Here is a 17,956-nt window from a genome sequence, read left to right on the forward strand (position 1 = left end):
ACTCACAAAGAATTGCTCTTTTATAATCTCTCTCTTTCTTGGTTTTGGAAAAGTTAGGTTTCTACAGAAAAAACCTATTTTTATACTATTTCGGAAAAGCTTCCGAAACAGTGAATTTCGGGCTGAAATTGGTTGGGCTGGTCGCTTTCATCGTGAGGCGTAGTGCTAAAACACTGGAGGTTGGGCTGGTGAATTCCATCGTATCTTGCGGTGTGCCCAAAAGACTGGAGGGTCGCGCCCATCGGAGGGGCAGGTGCGCTCTAGCCATGAAAAAGAAAAATACGCCTTTTTTCTCTACAGTTAAGTTGAAGGAAGGTGTTCGGGAGAATCAGGAGTTGTTCTTCATCTTTGAGTACATGGTAAGGTCTTGAGATTTACAAGGTCAACTGCCTGAAACTTGGATTTAGTATGTGATGAATTAATCTAGAAATTTAGCATCATATCATTTTATGTATTTATGGCGATAAGATGTAAGGCTTGTTTTCTTTTCAATGCAATTTTGACCGTTTTTATATATAGTTTACTCTTATCGCCGTGTTTCCAGGAATTTAATCTTTTCCATATCATGAGAAGTAGGCAAAGCCCTCTCCCAGAGGCAGATATACGAAGCCTAATCTCTCAAGTGTTACAAGAACTTTCATACATGCACAGCAATGGATATTTTCATCGGGACCTGAAACCTGGTATGTTTTGCTTTGTATTGACTTGTTTCACTTGTGTAGTAAACATCTGTTTCTACGCATTCACATAAAATACAAGATTATTTGTATGGGAAGTGATAAAAAAAAAAATGTGTGCCTTCAGAGAATCTGCTGGTGACTAACGAGAAAATAAAGATTGCTGATTTTGGATTGGCAAGAGAAGTATCGTCAAAGCCACCACCATACACCGACTATGTTTCTACATGCTGGTGAGTAGCTTTGAACTGTACTACCACATTTTCTGCTATCCATGCAAGTTGGTTTGGGCATGATAAACATTATTTATCATTTCTCTTCATCTCTTGTCCTATATCTGAAGGTACCGAGCACCAGAGGTCTTGTTGCAATCATCATCATACACTCTGTCACTCCTGCTATTGGTATGTGGTTCCTTACCTTTTCTCTAAATCAAACAATCCTCAATTAATCATCAAATATTTAAAAAAATATAATTAATGAAAAAATATAATAATAAAATAAATCGTCTATTGTGATCTAAATAATTTGCATGTCAAAGTCCTCTCCCTGCACAAACAACTAATGGTCATGAAATTTTTTGTGAACCAACAGCAAGCTCTTTTGCTCTTGATGTGCAAGCTAGCATTCTCTACTTTCATGAGGCATCTGTTGTTGGAAAACTAAACCAAATTTCTAGAAGTCAAAGAGTCTTGGTGAAAGTTAAATTGTATCTAGGATAATGAAAAGTCTAATTAAAATGTGTGATATAGTTAATGAGGTTTCTAGTATCTAGAGTCTTCTTTAAAGGCTATATAGGCCATTTATTTATGTATCTGTTTACAGATTAAGAAGAAAACTAAGAAACAAAGAACTGAGTTGTTTGCTCGAAATTCTTCTCCCAAAGTGATAATCGAAGTTACTTTTATAACATTTGTATTATCATTTTTCGTACTTTCGTCGAGGAAAACATGTATTGATATCTCTGCCGGTGTGCAGATATTGGTTGACCATATACCCCTGAAGTTAGTCATTTTAGAAACAAATATGTGCATTTTCATCAGGCTTAACTATTATTTGTTATATTTCAATTTTTTTTGCTAGTTTGTTTTATCTATTGCCATTCATGTACTACTATATTGATGTGGGTATTCTTATATCTTTTCATTAATTGAGTAATAATTGATTTGCAGATATGTGGGGCTGTTGGCGCAATTTTAGCTGAGCTTTTCACGTCATTTCCTATTTTTCCTGGTGAAAGGTATTTTTATTATCCAAATCTTAGGCGTCCTTTGTTCTTTGCATGGATATGAAATAAATTTTTGGTGAATAGTAGAAACAATTTTGCTTTCAAATCAATGTGCAAAGATAATTGCACAATTACATGTAGCTAGCATGAGGGAAATTAAATGCACGACAGCAAGCTGCGTGCTTGTGTCCAGCCTGAATTGGCAATTTGATGAGCTCAGAAATTCATCAGAGCTATCAAGAAATTTTATTGGCTTCTACCTTGGCTGCAGTGGGTTTAGAGGGATACCTTCCCTTGCAATAGAAAGATGTTTGTTAGTGGATAAGTTCAAACTTCAAAAATATCTAGAGTGGAAGAACAGCGGAGTGAATCTTTGGTAAAAACAGAACTTGATACTAAAGATTATTGGTGTGCATTTGCAGTGAAACATATCAACTTTCCAAAATATGCTGTGTTCTTGGTACTCCAGATTGGACTAGCTTAGCTTACCAGAAGGACTGAACCTTTCAGGGATAAGTAACTGCCTAAATCTTTCACAAAACTTGATTGATAACTATTTCTAAATACTTTTTTCAGTGACATTTTATGTTATTGTCTATCATTTAAATAATAAAAAAAGGGTCTTTGAAAAGGAACAATATAGTTTCGGAGTCTATTCATTTTAGAAATAGAGAAATAGATGGGTATCTGAGAGAAGAATGAAGATATCACCTGAAAGAGAAAGAAGATATCCCGTCCGGAGAGACAAGCTGGAAGGGAGAAGGGAATCAGCGCTAGAAGTAAGGGTTAGTTTATCGAGAAAAAGAAAAGAATGCAAGGGTTTAGTTTACTATTCAATGGAAAGTCAAAGTCAAAATTAACAATTTTTTATAAATATATAAGACTCAAAATTAACACTTTTTTATATTAATATATAAGAGTCAAAATTAACATTTTTTATATTATATATACGAGTCAAAATTATTTAGGAGTAAAAAATAATAATAATGAAAGAGTAATTTCTTTTTTATCATACTTCTAGCGTAAAAAAAAAACTTTCATGTTCGATAACTATTTCTAAATACTTTTTTCAGTGACACTTTATGTTATTGTCTATCATTTAAATAATAAAAAAAGGGTCTTTGAAAAGGAACAATATATGTAAGTCATTTTAGAAATAGAGAAATAGATGGGTATCTGAGAGAAGAATGAAGATATCACCTGAGAGAGAAAGAAGATATCACGTCCGGAGAGACAAGCTGGAAGGGAGAAGGGAGAAGGGAATCAGCGCTGGAAGGGAGAAGGGAGAAGGGAATCAGCGCTAGAAGTAAGGGTTAGTTTATCGAGAAAAAGAAAAGAATGTAAGGGTTTAGTTTATTATTCAATGGAAAGTCAAAGTCAAAATTAACAATTTTTTATAAATATATAAGACTCAAAATTAACACTTTTTTATATTAATATATAAGAGTCAAAATTAACATTTTTTATATTATATATACGAGTCAAAATTATTTAGGAGTAAAAAATAATAATAATGAAAGAGTAATTTCTTTTTTATCATACTTCTAGCGTAAAAAAAAAACTTTCATGTTCGATAACTATTTCTAAATACTTTTTTCAGTGACACTTTATGTTATTGTCTATCATTTAAATAATAAAAAAAGGGTCTTTGAAAAGGAACAATATATGTAAGTCATTTTAGAAATAGAGAAATAGATGGGTATCTGAGAGAAGAATGAAGATATCACCTGAGAGAGAAAGAAGATATCACGTCCGGAGAGACAAGCTGGAAGGGAGAAGGGAGAAGGGAAGGAATTTGGAAGGGAGAAGGGAGAAGGGAATCAGCGCTAGAAGTAAGGGTTAGTTTATCGAGAAAAAGAAAAGAATGTAAGGGTTTAGTTTATTATTCAATGGAAAGTCAAAGTCAAAATTAACAATTTTTTATAAATATATAAGACTCAAAATTAACACTTTTTATATTAATATATAAGAGTCAAAATTAACATTTTTATATTATATATAATGAAGTCAAAATTATTTAGGAGTAAAAATAATAATAATGAAAGAGTAATTTCTTTTTTATCATACTTCTAGCGTAAAAAAAAAAAACTTTCATGTTCGATAACTATTTCTAAATACTTTTTTCAGTGACACTTTATGTTATTGTCTATCATTTAAATAATAAAAAAAGGGTCTTTGAAAAGGAACAATATAGTTTCGGAGTCTATTCATTTTAGAAATGTAAGTCATTTTAGAAATAGAGAAATAGATGGGTATCTGAGAGAAGAATGAAGATATCACCTGAGAGAGAAAGAAGATATCACGTCCGGAGAGACAAGCTGGAAGGGAGAAGGGAATCAGCGCTAGAAGTAAGGGTTAGTTTATCGAGAAAAAGAAAAGAATGTAAGGGTTTAGTTTATTATTCAATGGAAAGTCAAACTCAAAATTAACAATTTTTTATAAATATATAAGACTCAAAATTAACACTTTTTTATATTAATATATAAGAGTCAAAATTAACATTTTTTATATTATATATACGAGTCAAAATTATTTAGGAGTAAAAAATAATAATAATGAAAGAGTAATTTCTTTTTTATCATACTTCTAGCTTAAAAAAAAAACTTTCATGTTCGATAACTATTTCTAAATACTTTTTTCAGTGACACTTTATGTTATTGTCTATCATTTAAATAATAAAAAAAGGGTCTTTGAAAAGGAACAATATAGTTTCGGAGTCTATTCATTTTAGAAATGTAAGTCATTTTAGAAATAGAGAAATAGATGGGTATCCGAGAGAAGAATGAAGATATCACCGAGAGAGAAAGAAGATATCCCGTCCGAGAGACAATTTTGGAAGGAGAAGGGAATCAGCGCTAGAAGTAAGGGTTAGTTTATCGAGAAAAAGAAAAGAATGTAAGGGTTTAGTTTATTATTCAATAGAAAGTCAAACTCAAAATTAACAATTTTTTATAAATATATAAGACTCAAAATTAACACTTTTTTATATTAATATATAAGAGTCAAAATTAACATTTTTTATATTATATATACGAGTCAAAATTATTTAGGAGTAAAAAATAATAATAATGAAAGAGTAATTTCTTTTTTATCATACTTCTAGCGTAAAAAAAAAACTTTCATGTTCCAGGCAATCACACACAGATCCAGAGGACATATTTATAAAATTCTCCACAAATCACAAACAAAATTGAAACAACTAGGCAAACAATTGAAAAATCATCTTTCATATATATAAACATACAGAAAAACAAAATTAAAAAGGCCTCAGATCTAAATGAAAAAACCAAATTACAAGGTAAAACAAAAAATTTAAGCATCAAAGACATATGCTGGTGACTGTAGTTGACAATTTGGTGCTCGGAAACACAAGATCTAGACATAGGCATTAACATGTGGGATGCACCCATATCAGAGGCCATAGTCATTGAATTCTTCACCGCACAACAACTTGTCACATCACACACAAAATTGAAACAACTAAACAAAACCATAATGATTAAATACAAATACTACTGGATAAACGATGCCACATGAAAACAAAGGAAGGAAAAGAAAGAAGGTTGAGAAGATAGGAGAGGAGGCTGTGAGGAGCATAGTACAAAATATCAGGATATGGGTATTTATCGATACTCAATTTCTAGATATGTATCGTGGATATATCTCTCTCTTTGGGGATATTTGACATTGTTTCACATGCAAATATCGTGGATATATCCAAAATATCGACAAATATCGTGGATATTGTGGATATTTCTTGATATATCATGATACATTATTTATATTTATTTAAAATATAATGGTAAATATTAAATAAAATTGTTATATACACAAAATATCGCTAAATATCTCCAAATATCCCCAAATATCACAAATATCGTCAAAATATCGTAGATATTTGCAGTCGTATATATCTCTTAACATATCGTGATATTTATATATCTTTTTCTGAAATATGGATAGATATTCCCAAATATCGCGATATATCGGGATATTTTGTACTATGGGGAGGAGAATGCAAATATGGCTAATAAGAGGTTAGATGGTTAGATAGATAGCAAAAGAAGTTTGAAACGCACGGGGAGACAGAGTGCCGCTTTTCTCTGACTCTTGACTTTTAACCTATCGTACACCTGTTGTTACCTGTTACATGTATCCAGCGGTTCCAGCCTAGATTTCCCTGTTAGAAAACCAAAACCACAGAGTTACAATAATAGAAACTCCACATGTACATTTGGGAGATAAATTGTGCCATAATATAATCACCCGTAAATCGTGCCTTAATATCATAAAAGGAATTAAATCTTTTTTTTCCGAGAATCCGTGAAATCATAAAAGGAATTATGAATTACAAAACAATAGTTACCGTTTCAATAATATATAATTATTAATTACCAAATCTAAATCAATACGAAATAAATAGTTGATCAAATATAGTTACCGTTTTAAGAATATATAATTATTAATTACCAAATCTAAATCAACACATTGGTAAATAAATCATTGTTCAAATTTATGTTTGAAGTCAATTATCACCATCCATTAATTAGGGTTTGGAAAAATCAACAGCTATCTATATTTCATTGTATATTGCTTGGTAATAATAAATAAATTAGTTCAAACTTTTCTACAATCAAGCAAGGAAAGTGGTAACTGTCAGTATGGTTTGGTAACTGTGCAAATATTCAATATTTTCTAGAGAAGATGCCGGCAAATAATAAACGGATCTTGTACTGCTCTCGCTTTAGCACATGTTAGATGGATCCAGCAAGAATAGGGAGACAATCAAAACTGAATTGACGACATGTTGAACACAACTTAAATCATGAGGCAGCCAACTCTGCCTTATTCACTTTATCTTTCTCAATTTCTGCTCTTCTCTGTTCAGCATGCTGAGCCACACGGCCCACACCACTAGCCTAACGCCTGATAGTGAAAATCAAGCATCTGCATAAGGCTTTGGAATCTTGCTGGGTCCATACCTTGGAGGGCTTTAAGCAAATACATTGTCAGGTATTGAAAACACAATTGAAGAGAACTCAAAGTTTGAGTCCAAATTACCTTTGATGGTATCCACATTGGTGACTGCAACTCCTCATCATCACTGTAATCATCGTCATCCTCGATTGAACGAAAAGCTTTTGCCTGTAATATAGAATCAGCAGTGACGAGGATCAACATCTACAATCAGAAAAAAAAAATTTGAAGACGGTGCGAATACATTAGAAAAATATAAAATTAAAATCAATTTTCTTTTTTCTTTACTAGAGGATGGAAAATTAAACAATTTAATGCTAGGACTTCTCCTATTCAAATCATTGCATGTCACTAAAACAAAAGCAGGGAAAAGAAAACAGCTCAACTCCTGGTTCTCCCATTTTCATTTTCACATGTGTATTTAATGTCCTTTATCCAAAAGCAGTAAAGAGCACAAACAAGGGTTCAAATATATATTCAGAAATGCCAAAGCCGGACTCTTGACTAGTGACTAGTGGCAAACCCTCTTATCCGAGTAGTAGAACATTTCTGACAAGGCCCGCAGTCATTTAACATCGGGTTGACTTCATGTGTAACCAGGAGTTGAAAACAACAGCATAGTAGAAAGATTTGGTACATTCATCAACATCTATAACTTATTGCATTTACTCAGGTGAGTGCTCATTTCATGCCTCCGTTAATACTTAATACTCAGCTTTGGCAGCTTATATTTCCCTTGCACATTAGTTACCTTGTTTGTAATAGCCAATTTTTCATCTCATTCCACTGAACTGAAGTTTTAAGTAAGACTTCAGTCATTAAAAAGACTTCAACCACTCGTGTAATACTGAAATCTGAAAACATTTTAAAAGCCAAAATCGGACACACCTGAGCAGCTAATTTCTGAAATCTAACACTATCAGCTTCATCTCCCATTTCCCGGTCAGACCCTTCCTCATCATCATCTTCATCCTCAGTTAGGAAACCGTCCATTCCATTATCATCAGCGTCCTCGTCGTCTTCCTGCTTTGCTGCTTCTGTTCATATAAAGATGAAGCAGATAAGGAGAAGAAGCAGCATCGCACAATACACAACTCGAAATACAAAAAAGAATCAATAATAATAATAATATCACTTTAGAAATACAGAGTTCAATGAACCACCTGCCACTTGATCCATGTAAGCAACAAGCAGATCCAATGTTGCCTTAAAAACTCGCCCCAAAGCCTCCCCTGGCAACTTATCTCCAGGAAGCACAAAAAGTGATGTCAAGCCCAAGCAGCAAATTTTCTTATCTTGTACCCCGGAATTGAAAACATATTAGTAAAAGCTCCATCAGCATCTATCTAATAAAAGGTTGGCAAGAAATAACAGACGAACCACAGAAAAAGGGTCAGAGTTATTGGAGCTACCTTCTAAAATGTGCATGCATGCCACTCTTTTTCGCTTGTTGCAACATCTGAAACCACAGGTTAAAAACCTCTGTTGCGACCCCAAGCTTTTGAAGTATGCTAAGCGTCAAAGTCGCATTATAGTCAAGAGCATCAGAAATCTGCCAAACGAAAAAAGGTATTAATTGAAACCTTCACCTCCAAATAACCTCAATGTCTACGTGAAAATGACCAGTAAAATATAATGAAGAAAATGTCAAACATCATCATCACCAACTTTTTGCAATTGGGAAAATTGGTTTAGAAATATCAATCCAGGTACTGTCCCATTAACATGGATTGGGCCAATATTCCAGTAAACGACTTGAAGGTAAGGGGATAAAAAGTACTCTTTGATTTTTAGGAATGGCTCAGCAGAATGTGAATGATATAACCGTATAACCCTTCAGAACGTCATTAATCTTTCCGTAAATAGTTCATGCTGGAAGGGATTCTACTACCATGATTATATTTTGCTATCAGTAAATACCATATACAAAACTATTCTTACCACTTGCATCATGAGACATTTCAAATAAGGCTTTTCTGTTTGACGCAATCGCTCAATTGTGATTCTGAGATATGGCTCAATCCACTGATCGACTTGGCCTCTGCAATTCTGAAAGACTACTTGAATAAGCTTAGGAGCAGGCTCTATATCACTGTCCACCATATTTTTATCTGCCATGATCTGCATACCAAAACAAGTGATTGTAACAAGAGTAGAAACAAAAAGAAACTAAAGAATACTAAGCCATCTAATTGCCGGAAAATACAAAAGTTTATTCTTTTGCATGCACCCTATGCTCATGGGTGAAGAAGCGAGCTAGGTACCAGCACTGAGCGTGGCGTCCAGGCTATTGCCTAATCCCCCACCCCCCACACGCACCACCACCACCACACACCCACCCAACACACACAAATGGTTTCAAACATGTTAATACAGAAAATAATGGGTACAAATACTACAAAAATACATCTAAACATGCATTATCTTGTGCAATCAATATCCAGCACAGAAGATAAATATATCAAGTATGTGTTAACAACAGCGCCATCCATTTACACTTGAACAAATTAACCGTTCAACAAGACTTAAATGAAGGAGTTTAACCTTTAAGACAATTTGTTGTTTCACAAAATGAACAGTATCTTGAGCAGTTCCTTGCAAACAACAATTCCTAATTTGCTATGTTGCCAAAGACAGCAGCCCAAGACAGCGCTGAGGTGGCTTAAGGCTGCCAATGGCGCCTAAGGCGGCAGGCCATTCCATGGTGCAAATAGACAGTTAATTAAAATCAAAGGTCTTTAGAATGGGGGAGCCAATCTTATTGTCTATTGTCATGCACATAATGACAGGCCTGCACAGGAGTAGGTGAGCCTAGGCTAGCTCCCTAGAGGATCCATCTACTGCGTATCACGCGCCATATATTTGCACTTAACACATGTTTCAGTTAACAAGAATTATTGGACATGAACAGCTTACAGATGAGAGCGTATTCCAAAGGCTTCTCTGGTAGTCTGGATCTTTGCATGACAGGAAATGTGCTGTACTCCTGGATATATAGTTGTCCAGCGGAACTAAAATATCTACAAAGAAGATAACAGCAAAAGATCCGAAACTGCACAAAGAAGAGTAGGTAAAGTACTTCATATTGTATATAGATCAAGGATAAACTAACTGCTGAACGAATTGCCAATGGCAACTATTTGCCACGATTAAAATGAGCAAGAGAAAAATGTCAGCTTCTGGACTCATAGTGATGAAGAGTAAGGTGATCCAGTATCCTAGGTATTATTGTCTTATTATTGAACCTAAAAGGCTAAAACCCTTGGCAAAACTAACAAGACATCGACAGTCAGAAGCCTAATACAACAGTATCATTGATCTATCTTCTCTAAGAAGACAGAAAGGACACATTAAATAAGTGTATCAGATTACATCTGCCTACTCTAGAATAGAAAATGATGCAACGACAGTTCATTAAATTTTCAGATGACATGTTAGAAATTCAGTCTTATATAAAGGTTTCATTTATATAATTTAGAAATAACATCAAGAAGATTACATATGGATGATCAGCAAGTAGCTAATTCTCCAAAGACCCCAGACTACCCAAGTACTGGTCTGGGTACTTGCAATGACCCAAGTACAAAGAAATTACATGTACGCCATTGTTACAAACATACCCTGCCCAAACACCCAATTACAACAAAATACCTACAATCTAACTGTCAATCTCCTGCCCCACATTAGCCACTCTAACCCTGACACATGGAGCTCCTCATTCCAGATCAGATTAGCCCCTTCCGTCTTCGCAACCGACTCCTGTCTTCTCCAGCACGCCGATCTCCCCCTCCATGTCAAACAAAGTACAACTCCATTCCAGTGCGCCCTACTTGTAAGCACCACCGATGTAACCCATCTCGCCATTAATTATGGCGAGTAACACATTGCTCAGTCCCCCCCACAATGTTTTACAATATCGAAGGATAATTCAGGTGAGGCATAATCCTGAAGGATCTTGAGTTGTAAACATCATCATTTTTTTTTTCTTTTTCAGATGACTTGTTAGAATAAGTTTTAATACATGTTATTATTCACGACTAAAAGCAACGGTTATAAGTTTAAGTTTAACCTAATTCCAAACATAGTTGTCAACTCACGGATCGTTTTCTATATTTTGCGAATCGTGAATCGTATCGAGTTGGCGAATTGTCAGATTCAAGAAATTGTTATAAATAAACAACAAAAATAATTTATACATATTATTTACACACAACTTAATCCGAGTCAGAACTTTGGAGGAATTAGAAGTGGCATGGTTAGGACAAAACAAGTGGGTATGATGGCACGGGTTAGTCATGGAGTATTTAGATGGTCTTATAGGATGGCCTCAAGTGAAATACTGAAGTTTACTTTAGATGGACCCTAAGTGGTCAAGTGGTCAAGTCTTTCTGTAAATGAGCCTTACATTAGTTAGGCCGACCCACATTCTCTTTGGAAAGAAGATCGCACAGTTCCAGATTCCAAGTTTCTGATCTTAAGAAAATGCCTCAATGACTAGCAATTTGTGTCTGCTTTCTTCTTACGAAAAGCTTTGACGTATCTTCTTGGTCTTCAATTATTACTGGACAACTCAAGTAAGCCAAGACAACCAAATAATATCCAATGTAGTTCCAAGTTTCTAATGCCATACCATCCCATCTCTCAATTGTGTCTGCTTTCTTCTTATGAAAAGTTTTGATGTATCTTCTTAAGTCTCCAACTATTACTGAAAAACTTACGTTAGCCAAGACAAACCAATAACATCCAATATAGTTCCAAGTTTCTACAGGCATACCATTTAGTCTTAAGAAATTCCCATCTCTAACCATTATGGCATTGCGAGAGATGATTTCAACATTGTAAATTTACTTCAATATATGTATGCACTTTTATCTCTCGCATCTCCCCATCAACTACTAAGACTCATGTACAATCTTTATGCATTTCATTTGTTGATGTTATGATGTAACTTTGGCCAATTCTTAAACGGTTTCATATCTCACGACATCCTCACAACATAAACCATGACCAATGCTTATTGCTCTGTCATCCACGCAACTTTTTCTCCTGTACAATAAATTTCCTGAATACAACTCCTTTCATTTCTTTCAACAATACATACAAAAATTTCATAATCACTTTCCAAGGTTTTCTAACTAGAAAATACTACTAATCCGTCTTCAACCGTCCACACACTTGGATACAACAATCTAGAATGTGGGCCAAAAGAAACTAAAACAGAAAAATCAGGAGGAGAAAGCCCATCCACTGAAGGGCTCAAAATAACTGACCGCTACTATTACCAAATGCATCCATAAGTCCTAACAAGACTTGAACTAAGATATGGCCTAGTCTGATAGTCGAACACATTTCTAAATGCAAGTGGACAACGATGTAAACTAACAAGCGCAATAATCATTTTAATCTTCAAACATCAAACCCAAAGCAAGCTCAGTAACCCACAAATAAATAGAAGTCACAACTGATTAATACAGCCTTGACTTTTATTTTGAAGAACAATCCAAAAGCACTAGTACTTGTTTCATTAGCAAACCAGAGGCATTGACATGGGTCCGTGTATCAGTATCCAACATGGCAATATTCCGAAAACTCAATCATATCCAAATGAAAGCAACTTAATAGCTGATGAAGGATAATACTACTTAGATCATATATGAGAACTTGGAACCGGGTGATTGCTGTAAAGAGAACTGCATGTATTGAGTAGACTGTAAACGTAATGTGTTGTTAATTGCTAATGAACTTAGTTGTGAATGAATCTTAGTCTGTTTTTTTTTGTTGATGACATCGTCTGCAAGTAATCGATTTATAGGTTGAACAGGCGTTACTACTCAATCAATTACACGAAGAATTAAGTTGAGGAGAAGATGCTTCTGAACATACTCAAGAAGAAGTGTGCACTGATCGCTTTATACCCATTTCAATACCAATAAGCAGACTATCAAGGTTATTGAATGTTCATTCTCATCACGTATATATTCTATTTTCTTGCTGTTATATGTTTTGTTTGCCAACTGATTATACTTATAGGTTTGACTGCCCGACATGAACTTTTTAATTTTCTAACAACTGTGTCTATTCGGCACTACCACCTATTTGACACTTTTAGTAGTGAGAACTAAATTTCTTTTTGAGTTTCACATGTACCCATAGTTCCTGGTTCCTAATGAAACTTCGGAATTCCGCCCGAAATTTCGGATTTTAAAAAAACCAGAATTTCAAATATAGAGTTGAAATATCTGAAATTCTGAAATCAGCCGAAATTCCAAATGTGATAGGAGTCGAAATTTAATAAATTTCGGTTTTTGGATTTGTCGGAATTAATGATGTACCACTTCGATCAGTACAATCTCCGCTTGGGTCTCTTTGAGAACCTAAGAATGTACTTGAAATTTGGATTGTATAAATTTTGTCATTAATGGGTGATCTTTTGTATGCAACTCACATATTAGTTGTTTAGTAGAATTACTGAACATGGAATACATACTACAGTTTTTGTTTCATGATCATTATGCCAAGTGCTTAGTTATTTGGATGGTTTAGAATGACTTTGACCATTTCTTTGATCCCATGGTTGAAGACTGTTTATCAACCACTGACATCATGTAATATTCTATCGTAATTTGAAGTATAAGATCCTTTTGACAACCACTAGACGCCCAAATAGAGAGAAGCTGAGTAACTTCTTTGTATGCTAGCTAGAAATTTTAACGTACTCTGACCATGACCAGGCATATAGTTTAGATTACCTATACCAACATAATAAATTGCACCCAGGAAATATTTTTGGTATTTATTTAATTTCCTCTGATTCAATGAATGTCCATCTTTTGGAAATGTGAAATGCTCTATAGAATGAATTTTCGATCAATGTACTTTTGTTATTGCATAAATTTTCAGCATACAACGATGAACTAAACACAAACCTCTAGAAATGATTCGCCTGTTGCGTTTTTATGAAAAATATCAACATAGACCGATGGTCTATAAGAACTACAGTGTGCTATTTGCTTTTGAGTAACTACAATTCGGTTGTTTGTTTTGTTCAAAATTTTGCGCTCTCTTGAAGGTTGGCCTACCTAAAATGATTAATGGTATTGTACGGATTGGAGAAGGCAACATTTACCTTTAAAGGTCATAAACTGTCACAGAAAAATGGTTAGCTTCATGTACCCTCTAAATACACTGAACCTACTCATATTTTAGTGAATTTCATTCCAATGGGACACATGAAAAGAAAATTGTTGTTGTTGTTGTTGTGTTTTTTTTTTTTTTTTCCATATCTTTGATCCTAAGGCATGGTTTTATCATCTTATAGCATATTAGTGGATATTGGATACACTGATTCTTCATTTGATAGGTTTCTTTGTCTTTAATATGTGCTGCAAATTAAGATCTCTTCTAAGTTGATTATGTTTTCCAGAGTTTTGAATGAACGTGTTGTTCCGTCGTCCTAATTCAGAGGGTTGAAGGGTGGTGATTAATGATTTTTGTTTGGTAAAAAACCAAGGCATACAACATCCAATCAATCTTGGACATAACAAACCCCTATGGGTAAGTAGGTCCGAATGCACCTTATTAACACATTTTCTATTATTGATTACTCTTACGCGTGCATTTATATGATTATTACCATAAAGAAATATTTTCTTTGTTTAAGAGTGGTTTATACAAAATGTATGTCCTATGGACTTGGTCGGTCATGCATTTAGTATAAACTAACACCTACATGCTTTCCAAACAGAAGTTGTTTACTATTTATGTTAGTTTGTTTTATTTTTACTATTTTAATGCTTATAATGAAGCAGTAAAAGAATTACCGACCAACAACCGACAAAGACAAAGACAAAGGACCAAAAAGGAAAATGAGATTAGTTTTGTGACTCTCAGGCTCACTACCTAAAGGACTATCACCTTCTACAGGTAGAACTTATGCACAATTTAATTAAGGTACTTATCTTGGATTCTTAGCAATTTTGTTATATATAGTTTTGTCAACTTAGCTAGATACTCATAGTTGAAACTTTATTGTGAGTTGACCTGCATGCAATCCACAATTATATTTATTAACTACATTTAGAATGCATGCAAAACTGTAAAGGTACAAAAGTTTGCATTAGAACTTATGTTTAGAAGACTACCACTCGTTTAGAATTAGAAGGCCCTCAACCAAGTAACACCATCTGACCATCTTGGTCAAAATATTAATTAAGACTTTGTATTTATTGCCATAGATTTTTAATACCATCATGATCTAATTTTATACTGTGGTTCTATTAGATGTTTGCACACAAGTATTACAAAGTAAATATTTGCTCCATTTGAGTACACCCCTATTAGATGTTTACACAAGTATTACAAAGTAAATATTTGCTCCATTTGAGTACACCTAAACAACAAATAAAGCCACATTCATATATGTTGTGAATATATAAGTGCGGAAACAATGTTACCCACAACAAACGGATCAATCCTACACAAAGATCGATCCTTCACACTAGACAAGACTTCAACACCCTCCAAGCAATATCCCAACACTTCTCAATATCAAATAACAAGCATATAAAGTAAAACAATTAATGTAAAGGAAGAACAAACCACAAGACGAGATATATCGTGGTTCGGCAATTTGCCTACTTCCACACTTCGCGAAGTTCCAAGCTTTCTTGGATGTCCCGAGTAACATTACACAAGTCTCTCAATTCACTCACAAAGAATGAACACTCAACTCACAAAGAATTGCTCTCTTATAATCTCTCTCTTTCTTGGTTTTGGAAAAGTTAGGGTTTTCAAAAACTGATTTTGTTTTTATACCAAAACCAAAATCGCTGATTCTTTAATGAAGCCCACAAAAAGGACTGGCGCTGGCGCTTCTTCCGAGCTGGTCGCTTAACTCTGGCCAGCGCAGCTCTGAACGTAAAAAACAGAAAAAACTCTTTTTTCTCTACAATATATATATATATCCCATTAGAATAACAAGAAATTAGTTTTGTAACTCATCTATATGTGCATGTAAATAGACTTTTCTTTAATGGGGTATGAGCTTCTACAAGTAGGACTTATGTACAGTTTAAGGTAATCTTAGATTCTTGGCCATTTCAGCAAATTTTTATTTTCTACGACATACGTGCCCTGAAGCTTTCCATTCTTATGATGTAAGGCATTTAAACCGCCACATTCAGCAAGAGACAATGAACCGTTGATCTGTGACATACTAACCCCAAGGCGGCATTTGTAAACACCCAAGGAATGAACCTAAAATTCCCTTGTTTCAGTCAGGCAAAGAAATTCATTGACAGGTCCATATGGGTCACATCTGACGTCTATGAGAGTTTCAAATGCTAGCAGCATCTTTGTGAGAACGCCAATGTGAAGTTCTTTTTTCTGCAAGGCTATGCCAATTTCGTTTTTGTAACTAAATATATTAAGCATTAAACAGAAGTTTATTTGTAAGAATGTCATTCAAAACTTGCTTGAGCATACTGGATTTCAATGTAAATGCAAATCTTTGTGTTTTTGGTAAAAAATGCAAATCTTTGTTTGTATTTTCTAAAGCAGTGGTATGCTCAAAATTTTCTTGAGTGTAAATGACTGATGAGTTAGCAAATAACACACCATCCCCACTCTTTTCCCAAATAATTATCTTTGAAACACGTGCAACGCACGTGCCCGCTTACTAGTATATAATAATAAGGTTACAATATAGAGGTTAAACACCACCCGGGCTGGATTAAGTTCCCACTTTGAATCCAACAAAATATATTCCATGAAGGTGATAAAGCCTTCATTCTAATTTCTAAACCATGTGTGTTTCCAATAAGAGTAATTAATTTATATCTTGCGGGAATGTTTCTAGCTCTGGGTGGACGAGGAGTCGGATCGACATCTTTCCCCTTTGTCTTGCTTCCTTTCTTCTTCTGAATCTGCCATGGTTCCTCACCATCCTTTGAGTTATCCTCATCATCAGCATGCTCCTGCACCATCCATGCAGGTTTATACTTTTTCATTGCTATCGGTCTGCCATGTTTCTTTACCATCCTCGGCATTATCATTTTCATCTGCGAGTTCAACCCAATTAACCGATCTTAGCAGTGAATTTGCCTCATTCAATAATTTGAGCCTGTTTCCTTTTCCAGTAGTGGAAGAAGAATTGGACTCAGCCATTCTCGTCGTTGAAGAGGAATCTGGCTCTAAAGCTCCACTCTTCATAGTCCTTGCAATGGGAGAATAGGAATAAGTCTTTCGACTATTCTCTTTGCGGCACAATTGGATCTTCACCATAGTAACTCTCGGAAAGTGGAGTTGCAATGTAGTTTGGAGAAACAGAATTTGCGGCGTGACTAGAGAGCGATTAGTAGTCTGTAACAGCGGCTTGAGGTGCATTCAAAGGATGCACTTATTGCATTCCCCAACTAGTGGAAGCAATGCAACGGCATCAATAGCTATATTTTCTGCTACCCCAACTTGTGGTATAGCATCAAGCGTGATCGGTTCGACTTCTTGTGTTTGTGCATCTCCGGCCTCTAGACCCACCACATTTTCGGTAATGTATCCCCGGTGCGGTAGAAATTGGAGTAGGAATGGGAACACCCGTGAGTCTTTGTCCCTACTAGTTCCGGCTTCGATTATTATTTTTGATTTACATTCGCCTCCTTCGATGATTTTTAAACCCGGTAGCATGCTGATTTTCTTGCCTCGGTTCCTTTTCCGGTTTATGTCTTTCTCATTTCTTATCTCTTTCTGTAGAGATTTACAATCGCTTCATCAAGTGTCCAATTGACTTTGCAATGGGAGCAAAATTTTGGAAGCTTTGAGAGTTCATTTTCTGGATAAAGTCTTGTCCATCCGGAACCGACTATAATCGGCTTGGAATTGGTTTAGAAAGATCTAAATCAACCCGATGCTTGCATAAAACCGAAATCTCTCTCTGCAGGTTGTTTTATCAATTCCGATGGGAAACCAATACATCTACCCATAGCCATGAGTATTTCATAGTCCCAAAATTGTTGTTTTAGTTTAGGTAATTTAACCCACACCATTGCATGAGAAATGCGCTGGATTTTAGTATCAAAAT

The 17,956-nt window shown here is 34.8% G+C and overlaps 1 protein-coding gene and 1 long non-coding RNA gene across 2 annotated transcripts; one reads left to right on the forward strand and one right to left on the reverse strand.

The window, feature by feature from the left end:
* Nucleotides 1-800: 800 nt before the first annotated feature.
* On the forward strand, nt 801-2,426 carry LOC147500571 (uncharacterized). Its single transcript, XR_015194706.1, has 4 exons — nt 801-910; nt 1,021-1,081; nt 1,850-1,917; nt 2,328-2,426. It is a non-coding gene; the product is annotated as an uncharacterized LOC147500571 (long non-coding RNA).
* Nucleotides 2,427-6,477: 4,051 nt separating this feature from the next.
* Nucleotides 6,478-17,163, reverse strand: LOC147500572 (importin beta-like SAD2 homolog). The gene is made up of 9 exons (XM_086563659.1): nt 16,882-17,163; nt 16,010-16,137; nt 9,799-9,934; nt 8,824-9,003; nt 8,296-8,434; nt 8,046-8,186; nt 7,771-7,919; nt 6,967-7,050; nt 6,478-6,896 (listed from the first exon to the last, which is right to left on the reverse strand). The coding sequence occupies exons 1-9, from the start codon at nt 17,161-17,163 to the stop codon at nt 6,825-6,827; spliced, it is 1,311 nt and encodes a 436-aa protein (XP_086419785.1). The 3' UTR covers nt 6,478-6,824.
* Between the last annotated feature and the right edge of the window lie 793 nt (nt 17,164-17,956).

The sequence above is a fragment of the Coptis chinensis genome, chromosome 5 (genome assembly GCF_015680905.1).
Source record: "Coptis chinensis isolate HL-2020 chromosome 5, ASM1568090v1, whole genome shotgun sequence".
Lineage (NCBI taxonomy): Eukaryota > Viridiplantae > Streptophyta > Magnoliopsida > Ranunculales > Ranunculaceae > Coptis > Coptis chinensis.

Bases quoted from the DNA above. Each gene is read 5' to 3' on its own strand.
- LOC147500572 (XM_086563659.1), bottom strand. From the start codon at position 17,163: ATGGTGAAGATCCAATTGTGCCGCAAAGAGAATAGTCGAAAGACTTAT. The intron at 8,187-8,295 runs GGTAGCTCCAAT...TTTTCAATTCCG, and splicing joins CATGCATGCACATTTTAGAA to GGGTACAAGATAAGAAAATT. The intron at 6,897-6,966 runs GTAATTTGGACT...ATTTGCTTAAAG, and splicing joins CAATGTGGATACCATCAAAG to CCCTCCAAGGTATGGACCCA.